This window comes from Budorcas taxicolor, chromosome 12, assembly GCF_023091745.1.
Source record: "Budorcas taxicolor isolate Tak-1 chromosome 12, Takin1.1, whole genome shotgun sequence".
In the NCBI taxonomy this organism is placed as follows: domain Eukaryota; kingdom Metazoa; phylum Chordata; class Mammalia; order Artiodactyla; family Bovidae; genus Budorcas; species Budorcas taxicolor.
The window spans coordinates 72,802,043-72,829,462 of record NC_068921.1 but is presented as its reverse complement, the minus strand read 5'-3'; the positions used below and the strand labels follow the sequence as shown (position 1 = coordinate 72,829,462).

Below are 27,420 nucleotides of genomic sequence, written 5' to 3'. Positions count from 1 at the left end.
CTTTATCCTTTCATCTGTTGAGGGATATTTAGGTTGTTTCCATATCTTGGCAATTATAAGTAATATTGCTGTGAACAATGGGGTGAACATCTGTCTTTTCAAGTTAGTGTTTCTTTCGGGTATATACCCAGGACTGAAATTGCTGAGTCATATGGTAGTTCTATTTTTAGTTTTTTGAGAAATCTCCATACTATTGTCCATAGTGACTGTACCAGTTTACAATCCCACCAGCAGCGTAAGAAGGTTCCCTTTTCTCCATATCCTTGCCGACATTTGTTACTTGTGTTCTTTTTTTTTGTGATAGCCATTCTGACAGGAGTGAGGTGATAGCTCACTATGGCTTTGACTATTTCTACTTCATAAGAATGCTCAAACTACCGCACAGTTGCACTCATCTCACACGCTAGTAAAGTAATGCTCAAAATTCTCCAAGTCAGGCTTCAACAGTACATGAACCGTGAACTCCCTGATGTTCAAGCTGGTTTTAGATAAGGCAGAGGAACCAGAGATCAAATTGCCAACATCCGCTGGATCATGGAAAAAGCAAGAGAGTTCCAGAAAAACATCTATTTCTGCTTTATTGACTATGCCAAAGCCTTTGACTGTGTGGATCACAGGAAACTGTGGAAAATTCTGAAAGAGATGGGAATACCAGACCACCTGACCTGCCTCTTGAGAAATCTGTATGCAGGTCAGGAAGCAACAGTTAGAACTGGACATGGAACAACAGACTGATTCCAAATAGGAAAAGGAGTACGTCAAGGCTGTATACTGTCACCCTGCTTATTTAACTTATATGCAGAGTACATCATGAGAAACGCTGGACTGGAAGAAGCACAAGCTGGAATTAAGATTGCCGCGAGAAATATCAATAACCTCAGATATGCAGATGACACCACCCTTATGGCAGAAAGTGAAGAAGAATTAAAAAGCCTCTTGATGAAAGTAAAAGAGGAGAGTGAAAAAGTTGACTTAAAGCTCAACATTCAGAAAACGAAGATCATGGTATCTGGTCCCATCACTCCATGGGAAATAGATGGAGAAACAGTGGAAATAGTGTCAGATTTTATTTTGGGGGGCTCAAAAATCACTGCAGATGGTGACTGCAGCCATGAAATTAAAAGACGCTTACTCCTTGGAAGAAAAGTTATGACCAACCTAGATAGTATATTCAAAAGCAGAGACATTACTTTGCCGACTAAGGTCCATCTAGTCAAGGCTATGGTTTTTCCAGTAGTCATGTATGGATGTGAGAGTTGGACTGTGAAGAAGGCCGAGCACCGAAGAATTGATGGTTTTGAACTGTGGTGTTGGAGAAGACTCTTGAGAGTCCCTTGGACTGCAAGGAGATCCAACCAGTCCATTCTGAAGGAGATCAGCCCTCGGATTTCTTTGGAAGGAATGATGCTAAAGCTGAAGCTCCGGTACTTTGGCCACCTCATGTGAAGAGTTGACTCATTGGAAAAGACTTTGATGCTGGGAGGGATTTGGGGCAGGAGGAGAAGGGGATGACAGAGGATGAGTTGGCTGGATGGCATCACTGACTCGATGGACATGAGTCTGAGTGAACTCCAGGAGTTGGTGATGGACAGGGAGGCCTGGCATGCTGCGATTCATGGGGTCGCAAAGAGTCGAACACGACTGAGTGACTGAACTGAACTGAAGTTGGAATACTTTTTTTTTTTTCCTAGTCATTATAATCCCAGGCAGGGCTGTGGCTCCTACTGTGGTTTGGGTACCTCATCAGAGGAACTGGAAGTAAGAGTCAAAGGCATATGATAGCGTAGCCCTAGAATCCCCAGGTTTTCATTTTGGAAAAATTTTCAAGTGTGTGTTATAAATCTGACTGAATGCAAAGTATCTACTAATTTGACATCTGTTGTTTTTCCTTTGTGAAAAAATTCAGTTTTATTGTAAATGTTTTTTACAGTAGCATTTTTCAGTTCATAGTGAAAATACTATAAAAATTTTTTGAGCAAAGTTGTCATATTTGATTGACTTATGCAGTGTTGAAAACTGACAGTGGAATGCATAATGTGTAATATAAAATATCTTCAAGTGATGCAGATGGACATGAGAGACTTATTTTCAGTCTTATAAGTTTAACAGTGTGCTTCAAATTTTGGTATTTGAAAATGACTAATAGATACTGTAAAATAGTTGTGTGCAGTTCCTTTTGTTACGCTTTGTAAACAACTGAAAGTCTAGAAAATATTTCATATTTTAATGATCATTGTAATATGTGAAAGATTACTTTTGTGATAATCTTAATATACAGTATTAAAGATAAGCTATAATCTACTTTTCTGAGTTAGGCGATATCAAATTTAGTGAGTTATTTGTGTATATTCTTATTTATATTAAGTTAAAATTGGGTAATTTTGAAAATTATAGTGTATTGCAGCATACCTTAATTGACTATACAAACAGTAAATATTACATATGCACCAATAAGATTATACTTATGATTATTTCAGAATGAATTTATTCTGTGATTTATATGATTATAATTGTATGTCTTTTCTTAAATTGGGCATAAACGTTTACATGTTTTTATGCTTCTAGGCATGAAGGAACTGACTCTCCACCAGACCTAGGAGATGTCGTCGTTGTTTTAAACAGCTTCAAAAGCAAAATACTGGAAGTACAAGTGTGTGAGGCCAAAACATTTCATAGACTTTGTTCATAATATTAAGAATTATCTTTTTTGTTCTCAATTAATTTTTATTTTACAAATAATTTCACAGTTTTACTACCTAAAATGTCATATTGAAACTCTGGCAGTGGAAGGAGGAAGAGAATTGAATCATGAAGGGAAAGCAGCACACTTAAACATAGAAGAAAAGAATTTTTTTAAGTTATGATGTATCTACTATATTTGCAGCCAAATAATGTTATAAACTGTGCTTCACTGGTGGCTTAGCAGTAAAGAATCTGCCTGAGATGCAGGAGACGTGGGTTCAATCCTTGTGTCAGAAAGATCCCCTGGAGGAGGGCATGGCAACCCACTCCAGTATTCTTTCCTGTTGTATCCCACAAACAGAGGAGCCTGGCGGGCTATAGTCCATGGGGTCACAAAGAGTCAGATATAACTGAAGCAAGTGAGCATGATATTATAAATTAGGCTTTGGAGATGAGATTAGGAATACATGTTGAAAAGCTATCCATTTCAACAGGAAAAACAAAGTGATTTTTCTTTCCTTTACAGAAACAAAAACCAGCAAAATTTTTAATGATGGCAGCATTAATTCTTTCGGATGAACCCACCTACTTAATACTTGAAATCAGTAAAAAACAAAAAATTGTTGGGTGAAATATTTATTAACATTTTAAAAGCAATGAGGAGCTGACAGTAATGATAACAAGGAAATACAAAACCAAAATTAAACAAAATGAGAGCCTAGTGAAATGAGCAAGCACAGAAGCTTCTTATAACCCAAGAAAGCTGCTGTTGCCCTCGAACATTTGTCCATTCTGGTTCACTTGAACTATCACTGTGATTTAATTTGCAAGGTGATAGGAACAGAAATTGAAACCCTTGACCCTTACAAAGTGGGTAATCTATTAGAAGATGCTCTATGGTATAAGCTGGCTATAGCTTCAGGGGAAGGATGAACCATAGTAAAGCATACCACACAGTCTTTTAGCCAAAATTAATAGCATCTAAATAATGGCGAAGGACAGGGAAGCCTGGCACACTGCAGCCCATGGGGTTACAAAGAGTCAGATATGACTTAGCAACAACAATGTGTTATTGTTTGAATAACTACAACAAAGCAATCAAGGGAACCCTGAACCTTGAATTTGTACTAAAATGGTTCTAGATAGATAAGGTTTTACAGGCATCTGACAGAAATATCCATATATCTCTGGAATAAGACTACTATATCCAAATATACAAAACCAGCAGAAACAGTAGTAACAGAAAGCAGATACACAAATGCTCCGTATGTCAGTGTTATTGACAGAGACACTGAAACAACTATGCCTACAGTGTTTAAAGATATAAAAGACAAGCATGAAAACAATTGCAGGGAATAAAAAACTATAAAAAGTGCATATCTGATTTTTTTTTAAGTAGAACTTCTAAAACTGAGCAATACAATGACAAGAGAATTCAGTTTTTGGCTTTAACAGGCCTCAAGAGATAGTGAGTTGGAAGACAGACCAAAAGAAGTATCCCATATGCAACAGAGACATGGAAAAAGAGGAATATACAACAGAGAGTATATAAAAGGCATAGAGAATAGAGTGCAGAATCTAAGACACCAGGGTTACATTTAAACCTGGCTCTGCCACTCACTTGTTGGACAGATTGCTTAAACTCTTTCTATCTCATTTTTCTTATCTATAATACAGAGTTAATAATGGAATCCTCCTTATATGTCTGCCATAAGGGTAAGGTAATTAAGCTTTACAAAATACTTTTGAGTATTAAAAAAAATCCATTTAAGTGGAGTTCAAGAAGGTGATGAAAGACAGAATGAGGTATAGGTATTATTTGAAGCATAATAGTAGGCAACCAGAACCCTTAACTTATATACTGCATAGATCTTAAATTACCAAATTAATCAAAATTTGCCTTGCACCCCACATAATAACCTGTTCTTTATCACCTCTGCTCTTTATCCTTGATCAGTGTATTCATGTTGTTTACACTCACCTTTGATACTGTTTTTCCTATATTGACCTTGGCTTCTTTTCTCAGGAGCAGAAACTTACATTCTGGCCTTGATACATTTCCTTCTAATCATTTCAGATGAAAACCCCATAAACTCAGAGCAGCTGCTTAAGTTACAAAGTTAACCCAAGCCCTTTAAGACCAGCATTCCAGCTAGTATTATCCTAGCCCTACAAACAGGAAAGGAAAATATTATTTCTGCTGGGAGACTTGAGGTGTTTTAAATTTGAGGAATTTTGACCATTGAAAATTATTAAGTTTTCTTTTTGATGAGCTGGATTTTTTCACTCTCCATATTGGCTCTAATTTTACCTATTCTTGACTGGTATGGAGCAGGTCTGACTCTTTAACCAAAGTCATCAAATCTTTGTTGACGGTGATAGTCATGCCATGCCTGAAGCATACGTTCTACAGCCTAACCATACCTAGGTCCTTCACTTGTTTTTTAATAACAATTCTATCTGTTCACCTTCCGTGTTTCCAAATTACACAAAAGGATGGGGGAAAGGGAAGAGAAAAGATAAACAATATAAAGGGTCAGCGCATGAATTCCAGTAGCTCACCAGTAGGAATTCCAGGAAGGAAGGACAGAAAATGGAGGTGGGAAAGTATCACACAGGTAAAGAGAGGCAAACACATTCGCATCAAGGGCTCCACAGATCAGAATGAGTGAGAAATGGCCCACACAAGAGCCTAGAAACTACCAAAGAAAAAAGATGAGTCACTTCGATGACCTTAGAATGACTCTAACAGTAGCATCTGATGTTTTATTTTTCAAGACAACAAAACAAAGACGTCAGTGTTTTGAGGAGAATTATTTTGAACCTGGGATTCTTTAGTCAAATATTCTCTGAAGGGTGAAGATTTAGAAAAATTACCTTTCACATCTGTTCTTGAAGGTGTTTGCCATCACAAAGAGAATAAAGAACAAGAAAGGGAAATGGGTATTTCAAGAAATGATGAAATTAATGTGAAAACCAATGCAAAGAATGCTTGAAAGAGGCAGTTCATTGTTAAGCCCCAAGAAAAATGTCTTCAAGAAGATAGGAATTCCAGACAATGAATAATAAACTGGAAAATATTAGATATATGATAAGAAATATCTTTCCACAAGAAAAATACAATAAAATTCCAAGAAAAAAATACTTATCTACTGACGCGAGAAAGCAGAATCCATGTGAGCCAAGAAGAGTATGGTGGTCATACCATTGTAACTGGAAGAAATGTAGTAACCTTTGAGACTCAATTGAGCAGTATTTACAGTGTCACAATATGTACTTTTTATTGATTTTTCAAGTTGTAAAATAAACAATGCAAAAGATAGTTATATTGATCAAGGTAAATGTAAATTTTATCCATATTTACAATGCTAAAGTAAAGGTTTAGCTAATGTAAGGTGAGACAAAGGGAAAAGGTAATGCTAGTATCCATATCATAGGATATGTGCAAGAGAAAGTGTTGAATTTGTTGGAATAAAAAATATAGATTTAAGGATTACTTAAAGTTACAAAAATACTCAGTAGAAAAACTAATGATAGAGATAGTATTACTAGAACCTCCAGACAAAGAGGGGAAGTGAAGAGTGATACAAGTAAGCTACTCATCTTTTTGTTACAAAGAATGAATAATGTCTAAACTCTGTGAATCAGATATACAGTAGATGACATCTACAGTTGATAAATCAATAAGTACAAGTGTAAGCACATTATTGAGCAGTGTGGAGGTTATTACAGAAGAACTGAAAACAAGAGACTGAACTGATGGTTGAAACCAGACTGTGTCTATCAAGTACTAAGATCTTTTTTGGCTTCATTTACTGTAGCTATTTAGGGCTTCCCTGGTGGCTCAGTTGATAAAGAATCCACCTGCAATGCAGGAAACCCAGGATTGATCCCTGGGTGGGGAAGATCCCATGGACAGAAGAGCCTGGTGGACTACTGTCCAAGGAGTCACAAAGACAGACATGACTTAGTGACTAAACCACATCTTAGATTTACAAGGGTCACCCGCCCAAGATATTTCTATCCATGCAGCATAATATTTAAATCTATAAAATTCTAAGGTTTTTCTTTACTGTGCTATCTAGGTATAAAATTCTAAAGTTTTTCTTTACCGTGCTATCTAGGTACAGAAAAAGCCAGATAAAATCAAGGAAGATATCCTTTCCGATAAAGGTGAAAAGAAGAGAGGAATGTGGGATTCCATTAAAAGGTAGTTGCTAATGGATGTTTTAACGTTAACTATAGACTCATCAAGAATCTAATGTGTGGAAGCCCTCCACACGGTAAACATTTAAGTTAAGCACAGATCTTCTCTAGAAAGGATAAGACAAATACATAAATGTTACTTATACAGGATAGGAAACGAGCTGTGAGACAGATCAACATAAAGAGCTATTCAAACCAGAGGAGAAAAAGAACCTCAGAAAAGACTGTGGAGGAGTGCATGGCTAAGATACATTCTAAAGGATGGACAGAGAGAGAAGGTACCTGGTTACCTAAAGTCAGAAAGATTGGGTATGTTTCTCACAGAGCAGGAAGTAGCCCAGGTTAGCTGAGATGTTAAATATTACGGGAAATATTGTTAGGTTGGGACCTGTATTAATCAGAAAAGGAATGTATCGGCTCACACATCTAAAGAGTTCAGGAACAGAGCTGACTTTAAGCATTCAGGTGATGTGGCCCAGAAACTCTTTCTCCAACACATAGTTCTGTTATCTGTGCTGCCTTCACTTTCAGACAAATGTTTACAAGGAAGAGCTTGCCCAGTTTAGGCCTCTTTTTCTGTAAGTTGCCTTCTTATTTGATGAGAAGAATGATGTTACTGTCCCAGTATGTTGTTGAACTGGTTCCTGATCGAGAAAGTCTCAAACTCACTCCTTTTGAAATGAGTTCTATGTAGATTTGTTTAGAATCTGGGTATTTTAAAGAGTATCTGTTCATGAGCTTCCATTGAAACCAGAGGTAGAGACAGAAAGGAATAAAGATATTGTTAAACTATGGCATAGCCACTTACTGTGCAGAAGGGATACCAAAACAAAGCACTGCTTTGTTGGAGAGAAGATAAGTCTTGGGGGATGGTGACTCTTCCAGATACATAAATGTATGTTAGAGTGCTTTCACTTTTATATCTTAGTTTTAATCCTAACTTCAAGTGATTTTTTTCTTCCCCTTCCTGAATCAACTGTATTTTTCTTAGTTGGGGGTTTACAGTGAGAAAAGATTTCAAAAATACCTCTGTCGTAACAAAAGCCTCAATACATTGCATGTGGCCATGGCATGCTGCAACTCATTCTGTGCTCTTAAGATAACTTTCGTAACTAACAAAGATTCAAAAGTATTATCTCATTAACCTACAATATAATTGCATTCTGTGTTGTCCATTTTTTAAAAATCATAAAATTTCAAATTATATTGTCACATTTAAATATAAATCATAATTTTTAGGGTAAGTACTTATTTACAGTGTACTAACCAATCATTTTGTGCAAAGCATTCCCGTTTTTTATCTCTTATCGAATTCAGTACTTTATTTAGGTATGTCAAGTGTGCAGATGTGTATTAAGAAACTAATGATCAGTAGTTTTTTTTTTGTTCCAAGTTTCACAAGGAGCCTGCATAAACAAGAAGATAATAAGGAAAAAGATGTTCTAAACATTTTTTCAGTTGCTTCTGGCCATTTATATGAACGCTTTTTAAGGTAGGTACTTTTTTAATCTAATGTTTTGGAAAGGAATACACTTACATGGTCTGAAAATAATTTTTAAAGTTTAAAAGAATGAAAGAAATTACAGTGAAAAAAATCTCCCACTTCTGTTCCCTTGATCCCCAATTCACTTTCTCACAGGAAACCAATGTTATTATTTTCATACCTGCCAAAGATATGCAGATGACACCACTCTTACGGCAGAAAGTGAAGAGGAACTAAAAAGCCTCTTGATGAAAGTGAAAGAGGAGAGTGAAAAAGTTGGCTTAAAGCTCAACATTCAGAAAACGAAGATCATGGCATCCGGTCCCATCACTTCATGGGAAATAGATGGAGAAACAGTGGAAACAGTGTCAGACTTTATTTTGGGGGGCTCCAAAATCACTGCAGATGCTGACTGCAGCCGTGAAAGTAAAAGACACTTACTCCTTGGAAGAAAAGTTATGACCAACCTAGATAGCATATTCAAAAGCAGAGACATTACCTTGCCGACTAAGGTCCGTCTAGTCAAGGCTATGGTTTTTCCAGTGGTAATGTATGGATGTGAGAGTTGGACCGTGAAGAAGGCTGAGCACCGAAGAATTGATGGTTTTGAACTGTGGTGTTGGAGAAGACTCTTGAGAGTCCCTTGGACTGCAAGGAGGTCCAACCAGTCCATCCTAAAGGAGATCAGTCCTGGGTGTTCTTTGGAAGGACTGATGCTGAAGCTGAAACTCCAGTACTTTGGCCACCTCATGCAAAGAGTTGATTCATTGGAAAAGACTCTAATGCTGGGAGGGCTTGGGGGCAGGAGGAGAAGGGGACAACTGAGGATGAGATGGCTGGATGGCATCACCAACTCAATGGACATGAGTTTTGGTGAACTCCGGGAGTTGGTGATGGACAGGGAGGCCTGGCATGCTGTGATTCATGGGGTTGCAACGAGTCGGACACGACTGAGCGACTGAACTAAACTGAACTGAAAGATACATATAGACAAGCTCAAATGTATATTTTTTAACTCTTTTACCAAAATAACAACACAGTACATACTGCTTTGCACCTTGCTTTTTTTTTTTCTACCTAAATTTATGAGAGAAGTGTTTTTTCTAAACACAGTGAAATTTTAAGTTTGATTTGAAATGTCAATATTCTTTAAGGACACATTTTGTAGTAAGATGTGAGAGGAAAAAAAGAAAAATAGTAAATTTTCTGGTAAAGAAATACCTTGTTTTATAAAAAGGAAGAGGAGTCTGAGAAGAGGGAGCAATATTTACAAACTACAAAGGGCTATTTTTTTAACTATATGTATAGAAGTATCATAGAAAATGCCTCCAAAATATTTGAAGATGTTGACATTTTAAGATGGTACTTTAGATACATCTGTATCTTCTCCAAGCGGAGGTCTAGAATAGCAAAACGCATGGCCTTATCCAGTGAATTTATCAAGATAGACAGGCTGTTCAGCCTTCAAGGTTTATACACCTACTATTAATGACACAGGGCTTCCCCGGTGGCTCAGTCAGTAAAGAATCTGCCGGCAGAGCAGGAAGCACGGGTTCAATCCCTGGTCGGGGAAGATTCCCTAGAGGAGGGCATGGCAGCCCACCCCAGTATTCTTGCCTAGGAAATCCCATGGACAGAGGAGCCTGTTGGGCTACAGTCCATAGGGTTGCAAAGAGTCGGACACGACTGAGATAATGACACAGAGCCAAGATTAGACTTTAATTAAACTAAATAACTGTTTCAGACTTCTTTCTCTTGTCATCTAGGACAAACAGGCAATCAGTTTAGTCTATATCAGGCATATATATATATATAGATAAACATATGTATGTGTATCTATATATATACCTATATTATATTATTATACATTACATACTGATGAGCAGCCTTAGTATTTGAAGACACTTCACTCTATCTCTGCATAATTCATAGTGAAAAACTAGTTAATATCTTTAACTATTTAAATGTCTTAAGTAGGATGTAACCCTATTAATGTGAATTTATTAATGTGAGTTTATTGTTTTATGCAGAATTATGATGCTTTCTGTTTTACGGAACACAAAAACACCAGTGAAGTTCTGGTTTCTTAAAAATTATCTCTCACCAACATTTAAAGTAAGTACCTTAATTTTTTATATAGAGTGGTTAATATTTCAGTAGTAAATGATTTATATCATTGCAACATTTATGTAACATTTCTCTTTTCAGAATGTGTCTTTTGAAATGTATATTTACTCAAATTATATAATCAATTAAAACTTGGTATTCAATAGTTTTTATCTGGCTTAAAAATACTGTGCAGCTTTTATTTAAAGCAGTGATTAAAAGGACAACAGGACATGGTTTATTTTAAAGTAAGCTTAAAATTAGGATTAGTGGATTTTCATGATAAAAGTTGGCAATGAAAAATATGTGCAGCTTGTTAATTTTAAAAATTAGATTTTTGTAATAATTTTACAAAGAAAGGCAAGAACAGTAGTATCCAGAACTTACAAAAACTGTACCACAGGAAATAGTTTGATAGAGCTGAGAAGAGTGAAGGCTCTGGTATAGCATGCAGTGTGTGGTTGCTGTGGTACTGCGGGCACTACAGTTAGTGTCTGTGGCATTTTATATTTAGAACGTCTTTTCCCTTTACTTCAGTTCAGTTCAGTTCAGTCACTCAGTCGTGTCCGACTCTTTGCGACCCCATGAATAGCAGCATGCCAGGCCTCCCTGTCCATCACCAACTCCCAGAGTTCACTCAGACTCACATCCATTGAGTCAGTGATGCCATCCAGTCATCTCATCCTCTGTCATCCCCTTCTCCTCCTGCCCCCAATCCCTCCCAGCATCAAAGTCTTTTCCAATGAGTCAGCTCCTCGCATGAGGTGGCCAAAGTACTGGAGTTTCAGCTTCAGCATCATTCCTTCCAAAGATATCCCAGGGCTGATCTCCCTCAGAATGGACTGGTTGGATCTCCTTGAAGTCCAAGGGACTCTCAAGAGTCTTCTCCAACACCACAGTTCAAAAGCATCAATTCTTCGGCACTCAGCCTTCTTCACAGTCCAACTCTCACATCCATACATGACTACTGGAAAAACCATAGCCTTGACTAGACGGACCTTAGTCAGCAAGGTAATGTCTCTGCTTTTGAATATGCTATCTAGGTTGGTCATAACTTTTCTTCCAAAGAGTAAGCGTCTTTTAATTTCATGGCTGCAGTCAGCATCTGCAGTGATTTTGGAGCCCCCCAAAATAAAGTCTGACACTGTTTCCACTGTTTCCTCATCTATTTCCCATGGAGTGATGGGACCAGATGCCATGATCTTCATTTTCTGAATGTTGAGCTTTAAGCCAACTTTTTCGCTCTCCTCTTTCACTTTCATCAAGAGGCTTTTTAGTTCCTCTTCACTTTCTGCCATACGGGTGGTGTCATCTGCATATCTGAGGTTATTGATATTTCTCCCAGCAATCTTGATTCCAGCTTGTGTTTCTTCCAGCCCAGCGTTTCTCATGATGTACTCTGCATATAAGTTAAATAAGCAGGGTGACAGTATACAGCCTTGACGTACTCCTTTTCCTATTTGGAACCAGTCTGTTGTTCCATGTCCAGTTCTAACTGTTGCTTCCTGACCTGCATACAGATTTCTCAAGAGGCAGGTCAGGTGGTCTGGTATTCCCATCTCTTTCAGAATTTTCCACAGTTTCTTGTGATCCACACAGTCAAAGGCTTTGGCATAGTCAATAAAGCAGAAATAGATGTTTTTCTGGAACTCTCTTGCTTTTTCCATGATCCAGCGGATGTTGGCAATTTGATCTCTGGTTCCTCTGCCTTATCTAAAATCAGCTTGAACATCTGGAAGTTCACGGTTCATGTATTGCTGAAGCCTGGCTTGGAGAATTATGAGCATTACTTTACTAGCATGTGAAATGAGTGCAATTGTGCGGTAGTTTGAGCATTCTTTGGCATTGCCTTTCTTTGGGATTGGAATGAAAACTGACCTTTTCCAGTCCTGTGGCCACTGCTGAGTTTTCCATATTTGCTGGCATATTGAGTTCAGCACTTTGACAGCATCATCTTTCAGGATTTGAAATAGCTCAACTGGAATGCCATCACCTCCACCAGCTTTGTTCATAGTGATGCTTTCTACGGCCCACTTGACTTCACATTCCAGGATGTCTGGCTCTAAATGAGTGATCACACCATCGTGATTATCCGGGTCATGAAGGTCTTTTTTGTACAGTTCTTCTGTGTATCCTTGCCACCTCTTCTTAATATCTTCTGATTCTGTTAGGTCCTTACCGTTTCTGTCCTTTATCAAGCCCATCTTTGCATGAAATGTTCCCTTGGTATCTCTAATTTTCTTAAAGAGATCTCTAGTCTTTCCCAATCTGTTGTTTTCCTCTATTTCTTTGCATTGATCACTGAAGAAGGCTTTCTTACCTCTTCTTGCTATTCTTTGGAACTCTGCATTCAGATGCTTATATCTTTCTTTTTCTCCTTTGCTTTTCGCCTCTCTTCTTTTCACAGCTATTTGTAAGGCCTCCCCAGACAGCCATTTTGCTTTTTTGCATGGGGATGGTCTTGATCCCTGTCTCCTGTACAATGTCACAAACCTCATTCCATAGTTCATCAGGCACTCTATCAGATCTAGGCCCTTAAATCTATTTCTCACTTACACTGTATTGTCATAAGGGATTTGATTTAGGTCATACCTGAATGGTCTAGCGGTTTTCCCTACTTTCTTCAATTTGAGTCTGAATTTGGTAATAAGGAGTTCATGATCTGAGCCACAGTCAGCTCCTGGTCTTATTTTTGTTGACTGGATAGAGCTTCTCCATCTTTGGCTGCAAAGAATATAATCAATCTGGTTTTGGTGTTGACCATCTGGTGATGTCCATGTGTAGAGTCTCCTCTTGTGTTGTTGGAAGAGGGTGTTTGCTATGACCAGTGCATTTTCTTGGCAAAACTCTATTAGTCTTTGCCCTGCTTCATTCCACATTCCAAGGCCAAATTTGCCTGTTACTCCAGGTGTTTCTTGACTTCCTACTTTTGCATTCTAGTCCCCTATAATGAAAAGGACATCTTTTTTGCCCTGTTTCTTCCTGTTAATCAGATTCCTGGCAAGGTCTGTTTCAACAGCAGTTAAAGGAGTTCTCTTTCTAGACACAAACCAGTGGTGAAAGCAGAAATATAAACAGCCAACCATGCTTTTATTCCTTGGTATTGCCAGGTACATTTCTGAGTACTTTACCTCCATTATTCAGTTGCTCTGCATAAAGTGCTATTCCTGGAAAAACCAAGACTCAGAAGTTACACAGCTGACTTGCACAATTTGGACATATCCAGGACCCCCCCTAAGTTCAAGAACCCAGTAGGTCTCACAGAACTCAGAAAAGCAGTTACACTCAGAGTCACATAGTTCTTTATAGCAAAAAGATGCAGATTAAAATCAGCAAAGCAAAGAGAGGCGTAGGACAGAATCCAGGGGAGACCAGACCAAGCTTTCCTTTTCTTATCCCAATGGAGTTGTGTGCACAGAGCTTGCATCTCCTAGTAGAACTGCGACAGCATACATGGAGTGTTGCTAATTAAAGGTGCCCATTCAGACCTCATGTACAGGGTTTTTATTGGGGGTTGTGTTTTTAATCCTTGAAGTAAATAGTCATAAATCTCAGATACTTATATCAAGAATATAATTTATCAGTTTACAACTCATTTTGTGTGTGTGTGTGTTTTTTAACACCTTTCACATCTTCTGTCTCTCTGGTCAACCAGCATGTGGACATGTGCATGAAGTGTTTGATTCATAGGTGTTCCAAGATCCAGAGGCTTTCTTTTCTAACATTAAGTTTTTCAGGTCAGACATTAGTAGTAAAACTAGAGGAACAGTTAATTAATTAGCCTGCTAATTAATGTAGTGTACCAATTTTTTTAATGTCTTTAAAGGGCTTCCCTGGTGGCTCAGATAGTAAAAAATTTCCCTGAAACTCAGGAGACCCAGGTTCAATCCCTGGGTCAGAAAAATCCCCTGGAGAAGGGAATGGCTACCCTCTCCAGTATTCTTGCCTGGAGAATCCCATGGACAAAGAAGCCTGGCAGGCTACACATCCATGGGGCTTCAAAGAGTCAGGCACAACTGAGTGACTAACACTTTTTTTCACTTTTCATGTATAGTTATATTTGTCAGCATCATCATATTTCTTATTAATAGATATAAGTTGTAGAAGACAACCATTTAAGACATTTTACCAATTCATTTGTAATGATTTGTAGTAAACTCTAACTTTTAAAATGTTAACATTTTTCTCTGAAACAAAAACTACTTTCTGTTCCTTAAACGTATTCTTTGATTTGTATGTGTGTTTTAGGAAGTGATCCCACACATGGCTGAGGAGTATGGATTCCAATATGAACTGGTCCAGTATAGGTGGCCCCGGTGGCTTCATCAGCAGACAGAAAAACAGCGGATTATTTGGGGTTATAAGATTCTTTTCCTTGATGTCCTTTTCCCTCTTGCAGTGGACAAAATCATTTTTGTTGATGCTGACCAGGTAATAAGATTAACTATTGTTTTTAAGAGTACTTTAACTGTTTTATACTCCTAAGTATAGGACACATTTGATGTTGCTGCAGTTTATTGCTATCTTTGTTGCCATACTATGTAAACATAAGACATAATTTTGATATATAAGCAAAGTATCTTTTCTAAAGATAATCTGCATTCCAGGGGAAAATCAAAAGTTTTGCCAAAAGTACCAGTTATTCCTTAAGACATGGCAATTTTTCCTCTGATGTAGTTTTTTTTTTTTTTTTTGGTACTTAAAAATAAAACAAATACTTATATAAATCATCACAATAAAAGTAGCTATATGAATGCCTGTGGATATGAGCTGAAATTTGTTTAAAGTGAACTGCTTCTTCTTGCTGGAAAAGTTAGCAATTACATACACTCACCTCTCTTTTTTCCCCCTTCAGCAACATTCCTTGGCAATTACCAATAACCAAATCCCATTATTCTGACACTTTAAAAAAGCCTAATTTGGCCAAAAAAAATTATGGTCCTCAGCTTTCAACAGAAATTTTTATGATTTTTACCCTTCCCTCCTTACTTGCCTTTGTAATCATTATGGTTAAAAAAAATAATGATAATAAGTACTTTTAAAATACACAGAATTTTTCTTAAAGCCTTTAAAAATACACAGAATTTCTAAAACAATAATATGTAAATATAAGTGTTATTTAAGTTAAATGCACAAGTCAGTATATTATTTAGTACTAAAGTATATTTTCAAATCCTATTTTATGATATACTTCTATATTATATCTATGTATTCTAAATTCTGTTATCTTTGTATTGTTTTCCAAATTGATAAATGTGAATAATGAAAAACTAAGAAAGTAGGCAAAAGTGTAATGAAGTATTTTCAAACATACTAACATAAAATTGATTTCTCTTTCCCATTATATATGCAGTAATATTTTTCTAGCAGGCTAGAGTCTATTACAGAATCAAACATGCTAATATTACTTCATTGAAGCCATTGAGAATAATCAGAAGATTTTTCTTTATGATTCAAACTAACATTTGCCAATATATTTACAGTAATAGATATATACCATAAAAATTGTTTTGAATTATTAATCTATACCTTGAGAAATTAAGGAGTTGTGTACTTATATATTTAATTCCGTACTGAAATATGTTTTGTTCAGAATACCTTGATTATAAACCAGAACCACAATGAGATATCACCTCACACATGTCGGAATGGCTATCATCAAAAGCACAAATAACGGATATTGATGAGGATGTGGAGAAAAGGGAACCCTCCTACACTGTTGGTGGGAATTTAAATTGGTATAGCCACTGTGAAAAATAGTATGGAGGTTCCTCAAAAAACTTTCTATAGAACAACCATGTGACCCAGCAATCCCAGTCCTGGGTATATAGCTGAAAGAAACAAAAACACTAATTCAAAAAGACGTATATACCCCAATGTTCATAGCAGCATTATTTAAAATTGCCAAGATATGAAAGAAATCTAAGTATCCATCAACAGATGAATGAATACAGAATGTGATACATATTACTACTCAGCCATAAAGAAAGAATGGAATGTTGCCATTTGCAGCAACATGGATTGATTTAGAGGGCATTATGCTCAGTGATGGAGAGGGCAGTGGCACCCCGCTCCAGTACTCTTGCCTGGAAAATCCCATGGATGGAGGAACCTGGTAGGCTGCAGTCCATGGGTTCGCTGAGGGTCGGACACGACTGAGCGACTTCACTTTCACTTTTCACTTTCATGCATTGGAGAAGGAAATGGCAACCCACTCCAGTGTTCTTGCCTGGAGAATCCCAGGGACGGGGGAGCCTGGTGGGCTGCCGCTATGGGGTCACACAGAGTCGGACACAATTGAAGTGACTTAGCAGCAGCAGCAGCATGCTCAGTGAAATAATTCTGGCAGAGAAATACAGATATGGTCTGATATCACTTATATGTGGCATCTAAAAAGTGCAACAAACTAGTGAATAAAACAGAAAGCAGACTCATAGAGAACAAACTAGTGGTTACCAGTGGTGAGAGGGAAGAAAGGAAAGGCAAATATATGGATAGGAGATTAAGGGGTACAAGCTATTAGGTATAAAATAAGCTACAAGAATATATTGTACAACATGAGGGATATAGCCAATATTTTATAATAACTATAAATGAAATATAACCTTTAATAAATGTGAGTCACTATCATATACCTGTGACTTATATACTATTGTGTATCAACTGTACTTCAGTTTTAAAATATCTTGATTAAAAATGATGTAACAAACTATTCTTATTAATGAGTAAAACTACTAAAATACAGACTAGGTATGTAAATTTTAGGTTTGTTTTAACCTGTGAGGACAAGGGGGAAAAATAGAAACTTGGTAAACTTGTGCTGGATGAAAGAACTGTGGGGAAAACTCAGTTCTCTGTCTTCTCTACAAGATAATGATAACTTAAGAGTCACATTAAAAGGGCTTCTATTATTTTATAGTCTTCATCAGAGAAACTGTTCTGTTATTTAGATTGTGAGACATGACCTAAAAGAACTTCGAGATTTTGACCTGGGTGGAGCTCCTTATGGGTACACTCCCTTCTGTGATAGCCGCACAGATATGGATGGATATCGCTTCTGGAAAACAGGCTACTGGGCATCACATCTTCTAAGAAGGAAATACCATATCAGGTAAGAAAATTCATACTCTGTCTTTGAGTGAATAACTTTTTGAATCACAAGGATCAGTTTTCTTTGAAATTATAAAATAACAGCAACCAATTATATAGTGCTTATTACATGCCAGTCATTCTTATAAGATTTAACATCTATTAGCTCATAAAATCTCTATGACAGCCTTTTGATACTGTTTTCGTCCCTATTTTATAGATGTGAAAACTGAGACATACAGGATTTTTGTACCTTGTCCATGCTTACGCTGCTAGTCCAAAGCTGAGCCAGGAGTTAAACCCAAGTAACCTGGCTCTACTGTCTGTTTCTAACTTTTGCAGAAGATTTAAACCTTGTTTATCACGTAACAGAATGAAGATACTGTCTTCAAAGCTGATATTATGGAGACTTCCCTGGTAGTCCAGTGGTTCAGACTCCACACTCCCAATGCAGGGGGCCTAGGTTCAATCTCTGTTATGGGAACTAGATCCCACATGCCACATCTGAAACCTAGCGCAGCCAAATAAAATTTTTTTTAATTTGAAAAAAAAGCTATTACTGCTTTGTAGGGCCATGAGTTTCAGGAGATCTTAGAAAAACTTGGCAGTGACCCTAAGTGGATGTGGATCCTAACAGCTTCAAATCAAACCTCAAATTCCTTGGAAATAGACATGGGGAGAAAATTATGAAAGGATTCATTGTTGTTAGACCCAAGGTTATCTAAAGTTGATACCATCACTGTAGATAGACACTAGAGGAAAGTAAATATACATAAACAACACTGGCTGTCAAGGAGTATACATTTCTTGCAGCGCCTTATATGTGGTGGATCTCAAGAAGTTCAGGAGAATTGCTGCAGGTGACAGGCTCCGGGGCCAGTACCAAACTCTCAGTCAAGATCCAAACAGTCTTTCAAACCTAGATCAGGTAAGTGAAATATTTATGGAATAATTTTCAGTACATAGACTGCTGTAACCCCCTGCTTATAAAAATTCTTGTATTTTCAACCTTTCTTCTCTGTACACAATTCTGTACATATTTTTTCACTTTAAGCCCAGCATTGTCAGAACTAAAGTGTTTGATCTTGACTTTTCCATCCTTAAACTTCTTTCCACCGTGTGTCCTCACTATGTTACCTGTCTTTTTCTCACTTGCTTCCATCGTCATTTAAACGTGTCTGTCTCCCTCCCTCACTCTTCCCCTTTCTCTTCCTTTCTCTCTTTCTCTCTGATCTTTAAGATAAATTCCCTTCATCCTTTGCCCTCCCTGGATACTGCCTTACATTTTGTTTTTCCTCACAGACGAATACTTTTTTCCCAAGTCGTCTTATTTCCTCACTATGGTACCCTTAATTTCCTCAGAAGGAAATGGCAACACACTCCAGCATTCTTGCCTGGGAAATCCCATGGACAGAGGAGCCTGGCGGGCTACAGTCTATGGGGTCACAAAAGAGCTGGGACATGACTTAGCGACTAAACAACAACAACAAAAAGACCCTGCAGTCCTTAGTTTCCACTGTTCCTTCTTTCCAGTGAATAACAAATATAAGTTCTTATTAGAACCATACATATTTGTTCATTCATTCAGCAAGTATCTGTTAAATACTTACAATGTGTCAGATACTCTCCTAAGCTCTGGGACATCAGAAAACAAAGCAGAGATCCTTAGCTCTTGGTGCTTTCATTCTAGTGGTAAAGTAACCAAATAAATCAATGAACAGTATTTCAAGGTAATGCGTACTTCAGAGACAAAGTAAAACAGGAAAACATGATAGAGTTCAGAATGGTGAACAGGAGTTAGAGTTTGCTGTTGTAAATTGAGTGGCCGAGAACTATATGAAGGTGACATTCCAATGGAGGCTTAAGAGCTGACTGTACAGATACTGGTGAGAATTCCAAACAGAAAAACTATCGAGAGTGGGCCTTACATGTTTGAGGAATAGTATAGATGGAGAGAAAATAGTCTGATATAAGGGAAGAGAGGTAACAGAGGGTCTAGATAACACAGAAACTTGAGGCCCTTTGTTTAAAAGTCAAGCAAATGTAATATAGTTCAAAATACTAATGACTCATTCAAGACCACAGTGATTGAAGGACTGATTTTTTTAAAAAATCATTCTTTAAAGTTGAGAGAACTCGCCATATGTATGTGTGCAAATGCAAGGTAGTGTCTGCAATATTGCCAATTAGTAAAAAAAAAAATGATCTTGAGTCCACAGTAAACACCAGTGACATTCCAGATTTAGATTATGAATACCACATTTTTATAATTCAGTCATTTCCCTGGTGTGTTAATCATAAGGAACCCTATCTGCCTGTGGATAACTGAAGAAAAGACCAGTTTTTCAAACAAACCAGCAAGCATCTGAGGAACTCTCCCAGAAAAGCTTCACTATATTGGGGGAATAGTTGTCCTTTCTCTGACATATTTGACTCCTGTTCCTGCCAGTCCAGTAAAGCTTCTCTCTAAAGTCAGAGCAATATCTTCTTATCCAGTGAACACTTTTTGCTTATTTACCTTCTTTTGCAACACAGATGTTTTCCTTACCTTCTTGAAACTGCCTTGGCTTTCATAATACCAAATCTTCCTGCTGCTTCTCTGATGTCCATGATTTTCCCACTGCAATTTATTTTAGAGCTACTCTTTTTCTGCCTCTTATTTAAATGTTGCTGTCCTCTAAATTTCTGCTCATGGCTCACTTTTCTTTCTGTTCCCACTCTATTAGCATTCCTACAAACACTCAGGGCTTTAATTCACAGCTTTTCTATCAAGAATTCCCAAATCTTTGGCTCTTCTCTCTCCTCTGAATGCCTAACCTGTATGTTAAATCTATTGAAATAGACACAGTAATGCCCAGAACATTTCTGAAATTAAAAATCAAAATTCGAGCTACATTTCTCTTCCACTGTTCCCTACATCAGTAGATACTATTCAGCTGCCTGTTACAGGTTAGGTTATCCAGGAAACAAACTGACTCTAAATTAGCTTGCAGGAAGTTTATTAGGACGTGCTTTCAGGACCAATAGCTTTTAGAGAAAGAAAGGAAGCAGAATTGGGCAAATTCTACAAATTCAACAAAGGCCTCAGACAACCCGTACAGGGGGCTCTAAAGCTGATATGGCCTTTCTTGATTGTCACAGTTTGCTCAGGGGGGCTGGTTCTTTGTTCCTTCACCTAGATTCCTCGAACCTAGTGATATGACCCAGAGCCTCCCAGAGTTATGAGGATGATAAGCACAACTTCTCTAGGAAGCTCACTGGGAGAGATAAGCAGGGTCACTTCTACTTTGCTCCCTTAGACCCAAGTCTTTGCCTGTCTGGGCCCCTGACCAATCAACCAAGCCATTCACCATTTCATATGAATTTATATATTTTTTAGCCTTAGGCTACTTCTCTTCTATATACAAAGTAAATGATAAGTTACATCATCTGAAGTAGTTAAAATAATTCTTAGAAAAGCAGTAGCACGAAGTACTATATTAAAAAGAAAAAGGGTCTCAAATAACCTCTAGCTTCTACCTAGAAACTAGGGGAAAAAAAGTAAATTTTAAACCAGAGTAAATAGAAAAGAGGGGATAATTAATGAGTGGAGTGGAATCAATGAAATGAAAAAATGGGAAAAATTATGTGTTTCAGTAGGTTTTCTTACGAACAAAAGCTGGTTTTTTGATAAAATCAGCAAAACTCAAACCGCTAGCTAGACTGATCATGAAAAAGATAAAAGACACAAATTACTAATATAATATAGAAATGAGAGACATGATAGCACAATATCTATAGATACTTAAATAATAATGAGAAACTATTATGAACAAGTTCGATGAAATGGACAAATTACATAGAAGACAAACTATCAAAATGTACTCAGAATGAAATAGATAACCTGAAGAACACTGTATCTATTGAAGAAATTGAATTTAGCACAACTTTCCAGGCCCAGATAGCTTCTAATTTCTACCAAACTTAAATGAAATTCTACCCAGTATTAAAGAAAGAAATAGTATCAGTTCTCCACACACTCTTCAGAAAATTGACATGCCATTACGTTTGCATGTTCTGTTGTTAGAAGGAAGTCACTGGGTCCAGCCACATCTAGGAGGAATACTTGCACAAGAGAATGAGTACTGTGAGGCAAGGATCTCTGGGGGCCATGTCAGAAGCTTCCTGCCACAAACCCAGATATCTATCAAAGCCAGATTGAATACAAAAGATTTTTCTCAATGGTAAAAAGGTATATTTACTGAACGGTAAAAAGGGTGGAATTATTCATCATACAGATAACAACTTCGATGAATCTAAAAATCATGCTGATCTAATTAAACAAGCTAGGCCAAAAATATACATATTGTGTCATTCTGTTTATATAAAATTCTAGAAAATGTAAACCAATCCTTGGGCAAAAAGCAGTTCATGTTTGCCCAAGAACTGGCTTAGGTGTATGTAGAAAGGACAGCCCAGAAGGATTGCAAAAAGGCACAAGAAAACTTGAGGGTTATGTATATAGTCAATGAGCTTGATTGTGGTCTTAGTGTCACAGGAATATTTAATATGTGAAACTTATCAAATTGTACCCTTTAAATATGTACAGTGAGTGGACTGACATAAGGTTAGACATATAAATCAATGGTATAGAATTGAGAATCCAGAAATAAATTGAGAGTCCATGTACCTATGCTCACTAGATTTCTGACAAGCATTCCAGGATAATTTAATGGAGAAACAATAGTTTTTTTCAACAAAGGTGCTAGAACAATAAGATGTCTACCTTCAAAGAATGAATTGGACCCTTTCCTAACACCATATACAAAAACTTAACTCAGAATGGATCAAATGCCTGAATGTGAGAGGATAAAGTGTAAAACTCTTGCAAAGTATTAACATAAATCTTTGTAACTTTGGATTAGGCAGTGGTTTCTTAGATATGAAACAAGTATAAGCAACTAAAGGAAAAACAGATAGGACTGCATCAAAATTAAAAACTTTGTTCATGAAAGAACACAAAGTGAAAAAGACAACCCACAGAATGGGAGAAAATACTTGAAAATCATACATCTGATAAGGGACTAGTATCCAGAAGATATAAAGGATTCATAATAACAAAAAGACAACCAATTTTTTAAATACTCAAAGGATGTAAATAGATATTTTTCCACAGAAGGTGCACAAGTGACCAGTAAATGCATGAAAAGATGCTCAGCATCACTGGTCACTAGGTACTGCATTAAAACTACAAGATACCACATCATACTCACTGGAATGACTATAATAAAAAGATGGTCCGTAAAAGCATTGGCAAGGATATGGAGAAATTGGAACCATCATACACTGCTGATGAGAATGCAGAATAGTGTAGTGTATGTGTCTGTGTGTTTTGCCAGCCATGTTTAGTTGGATGGGGGCAGGTCAGAGTTTGGATTTAACCAGAACTATTTTGTCAGACATATCCAACTAAATGAGAGAAGAGTAAGACAGTTGAGAATCTATTCAAGGGATTAAGTATAATGATTAACCATGGAAATTAAGAAAGGAGAGTGAAGACGTCAAGGATAAATGACAGTGAAACAGTGGTGCGATCAGGTCCCAAAGGAGATCGAAGGATATTGATGTCTGAGTACTTAATGGAATAAGCTGAAAATCTAGAGGTAGTCCGAGAGTGGGAGTATGATGGCAGAAAGTGGCTGAGATAAGATGACAGACCCAGTTATTTAAGGATTTAAAGAATGGATTTCCAGGAAAAGGGGGTTCAAAGAAGGAATAGTCAAACATTTTTTTTTAATTGATAAGACTATTTTAGAGAAGTGTTAGATTTACAGGGAAGAAAATGAGTAGAAAGTACAAAGAATTCTCATATTTCTGGGCTCTGTTCTGTTCCATTGCTGTGTTTGTCTATTCTTTTATAAATCTCCATGTTTTAGTTACTAGAAAATTTATATGAAGATTTCAAATTCAGTATTATCATCCTGTTTGTTATTCTTCAGCCCTGGGTTGGCTATTCTGGGCCTTCTATGTAAACTTTAGAATCAGTTGATATCCACAAAATAACTATCTGGGACTTTGATTAGGATTGTGTTGAATTTATAAATTGAGTTGGAAAGAACTGATGTCATACCAATATTGAGTCTTTCTATCTGTGAACATGAAATACCTCTCTATCTAGATGTCCCTAAGTTTCTTTCATCAGAATTTTAGTTTTCCTTATGTAGAGGAACATTCTTTTAGATTTTTACCTAGATTTGTTTGGTGGGGTTTCGGGGTGGGGGGTGGATTGCGCTAATGTAAATGATGGTATGCTTTCAATTTTAAATTCCACTTGTTCATTGCTGGTATATAGCACTTGACTTTCTGTATATTAACCTTGTATCCTGAAAACTTGTTATAATTGCTTATTCATTGCAGGAGTTTGTTATTGATTCTTAGGATTTTCTGCATAAACAATCTTGTCATTGTCAAACAAAGACAGTTTTATTGCTTCCTTTCCAATCTGTATACTGGTTTATATTTCCTTTTCCTATCATGTTGCATTGGCTAGGACTTTCAGTATTATGATTAATAGGAGTGCTGTGAGAAGAACCCTAAAATTATGAATCTTGGACCTTAGATGGGACATCCAACACATGTACCCCTGGTGCCCGCTGGGAGAGAAAGGAAACATGCCCTTTGTTCTGGAATGCAAACAGATACTCTCTGGGGACACATAGGGACGGGCTCTACAACCCTTGACATGTAAACAAATACCTCTGAGAAAAGGGTCGCTTGATGTCTCCAGAGATCTGTCTTTAACTTACTAGGTTCAGTTCAGTTCAGTCACTCAGTCATTTCCAACACTTTGTGACCCCATGAATTGCAGCACGCCAGACCTCCCTGTCCATACCATCTCCCGGACTTCACTCAGACTCATGTCCATCGAGTCCATGATGCCATCCAGCCATCTCATCCTCTGTCGTCCCCTTCTCCTCCTGCCCCCAATCCCTCCCAGCATCAAAGTCTTTTCCAATGAATCAGTTCTTCGCATGAGGTGGCCAAAGTACTGGAGCTTCAGCTTTAGCATCATTCCTTCCAAAGAAATCCCAGGATTGATCTCCTTCAGAATGGACTGGTTGGATCTCCTTACAGACCAAGGGACCCTCAAGAGTCTTCTCCAACACCACAGTTCAAAAGCATCAATTCTTCGGCACTCAGCCTTCTTCACAGTCCAACTCTCACATCCATACATGACCACAGGAAAAAACATAGCCTTGACTAGACGGACCTTTCTTGGCAAAGTAATGTCTCTGCTTTTGAATATACTATCTAGGTTGGTCATAACTTTTCTTCCAAGGAGTAAGCGTCTTTTAATTTCATGGCTGCAGTCACCATCTGCAGTAATTTTGGAGTGCCCCAAAATAAAGTCTGACACTGTTTCCACTGTTTCCCCATCTATTTCCCATGAAGTGATGGGACCAGATGCCATGATCTTAGTTTTCTGAATGTTGAGCTTTAAGCCAACTTTTTCACTCTCCTCTTTCACTTTCGTGAAGAGGCTTTTTAGCTCCTCTTCACTTTCTGCCATAAGGGTGGTATCATCTGCATATCTGAGGTTATTGATATTTCTCCCAGCAATCTTGATTCCAGCTTGTGTTTCTTCCAGCCCAGCGTTTCTCATGATGTACTCTGCATATAAGCTAAATAAGCAGGGTGACAATATACAGCCTTGAGGTACTCCTTTTCCTATTTGGAACCAGTCTGTTGTTCCATGTCCAGTTCTAACTGTTGCTTCCTGACCTGCATACAGATTTCTCAAGAGGCAGATCAGGTGGTCTGGTATTCCCATCTCTTTCAGAATTTTCCACAGTTTCTTGTGATCCACACAGTCAAAGGCTTTGGCATAGTCAATAAAGCAGAAATAGATGTTTTTCTGGAACTCTCTTGCTTCTTCCATGATCCAGCGGGTGTTGGCAATTTGATCTCTGGTTCCTCTGCCTTATCTAAAATCAGCTTGAACATCAGGGAGTTCACGGCTCACGTACTGTTGAAGCCTGGCTTGGAGAATTATGAGCATTACTTTACTAGCATGTGAGATGAGTGCAATTGTGCGGTAGTTTGAGCATTCTTTGGCATTGCCTTTCTTTGGGATTGGAATGAAAACTGACCTTTTCCAGTCCTGTGGCCACTGCTGAGTTTTCCAACTTTGCTGGCATATTGAGTGCAGCACTTTGACAGCATCATCTTTCAGGATTTGAAACAGCTCAACTGGAATTCCATCACCTCCACTAGCTTTGTTCATAGTGATGCTTTCTAAGGCCCACTTGACTTCACATTCCAGGATGTCTGGCTCTAAATGAGTGGTCACACCATCGTGATTATCCGGGTCACGGATCTTTTTTGTACAGTTCTTCCGTGTATTCTTGCCACCTCTTCTTAATATCTTCTGCTTCTGTTAGGTCCATACCATTTCTGTCCTTTATCGAGCATGAAATGTTCCCTTGGTATCTCTAATTTTCTTAAAGAGATCTCTAGTCTTTCCCAATCTGTTGTTTTCCTCTATTTCTTTGCACTGATCACTGAAGAAGGCTTTCTTATCTCTTCTTGCTATTCTTTGGAACTCTGCATTCAGATGCTTATATCTTTCCTTTTCTCCTTTGCTTTTTGCCTTTCTTCTTTTCACAGCTATTTGTAAGGCCTCCCCAGACAGCCATTTTGCTTTTTTGCATTTCTTTTCCATGGGGATGGTCTTGATCCCTGTCTCCTGTACAATGTCACGAACCTCATTCCATAGTTCATCAGGCACTCTATCTATCAGATCTAGGCCCTTAAATCTATTTCTCACTTCCACTGTATAATCATAAGGGATTTTATTTCGGTCATACCTGAATGGTCTAGCGGTTTTCCCTACTTTCTTCAATTTAAGTCTGAATTTGGTAATAAGGAGTTCATGATCTGAGCCACAGTCAGCTCCTGGTCTTATTTTTGTTGACTGGATAGAGCTTCTCCATCTTTGGCTACAAAGAATATAATCAATCTGGTTTCGGTGTTGACCATCTGGTGATGTCCATGTGTAGAGTCTCCTCTTGTGTTGTTGGAAGAGGGTGTTTGCTATGACCAGTGCATTTTCTTGGCAAAACTCTATTAGTCTTTGCCCTGCTTCATTCTGCATTCCAAGGCCAAATTTGCCTGTTACTCCAGGTGTTTCTTGACTTCCTACTTTTGCATTCCAGTCCCCTATAATGAAAAGGACATCTTTTTTGGGTGTTAGTTCTAAAAGGTCTTGTAGGTCTTCATAAAACCGTTCAACCTCAGCTTCTTCAGCGTTACTGGTTGGGGCATAGACTTGGATAACTGTGATATGGAATGGTTTGCCTTGGAGACGAACAGAGATCATTCTGTCGTTTTTGAGATTGCATCCAAGTACTGCATTTCAGACTCTTGTTGACTATGATGGCTACTCCATTTCTTCTGAGGGATTCCTGCCCGCAGTAGTGGATATAATGGTCATCTGAGTTAAATTCACCCATTCCAGTCCATTTTAGTTCGCTGATTCCTAGAATGTCGACATTCACCTTTGCCATCTCTTGTTTGACCACTTCCAATTTGCCTTGATTCATGGGCCTGACATTCCAGGTTCCTATGCAATATTGCTCTTTACAGCATCAGATCTTGCTTCTATCACCAGTCACATCCACAACTGGGTATTGTTTTTGCTTTGGCTCCATCCCTTCATTCTTTCTGGAGTTATTTCTCCACTGATCTCCAGTAGCATATTGGGCACCTAATGACCTGGGGAGTTCCTCTTTCGGTATCCTATCGTTTTGCCTTTTCATACTGTTCTTGGGGTTCTCAAGGCAAGAATACTGAAGTGGCTTGCCATTCCCTTCCCC

At 37.8% G+C, this 27,420-nt stretch overlaps 1 protein-coding gene across 1 annotated transcript in view; it reads left to right on the top strand.

Moving 5' to 3' along the window:
* LOC128057773 (UDP-glucose:glycoprotein glucosyltransferase 2-like) overlaps positions 1-27,420 on the top strand; it is a 141,366-nt gene that overhangs the window by 107,005 nt on the left and 6,941 nt on the right. Inside the window, exons 30-36 of the mRNA XM_052650275.1 lie at positions 2,566-2,650; positions 6,807-6,892; positions 8,282-8,380; positions 10,402-10,486; positions 14,726-14,908; positions 17,428-17,588; positions 18,380-18,494. Of these exons, the coding sequence (XP_052506235.1) occupies positions 2,566-2,650; positions 6,807-6,892; positions 8,282-8,380; positions 10,402-10,486; positions 14,726-14,908; positions 17,428-17,588; positions 18,380-18,494 (814 nt within the window). The remainder of the gene's footprint in view (positions 1-2,565; positions 2,651-6,806; positions 6,893-8,281; positions 8,381-10,401; positions 10,487-14,725; positions 14,909-17,427; positions 17,589-18,379; positions 18,495-27,420) is intronic.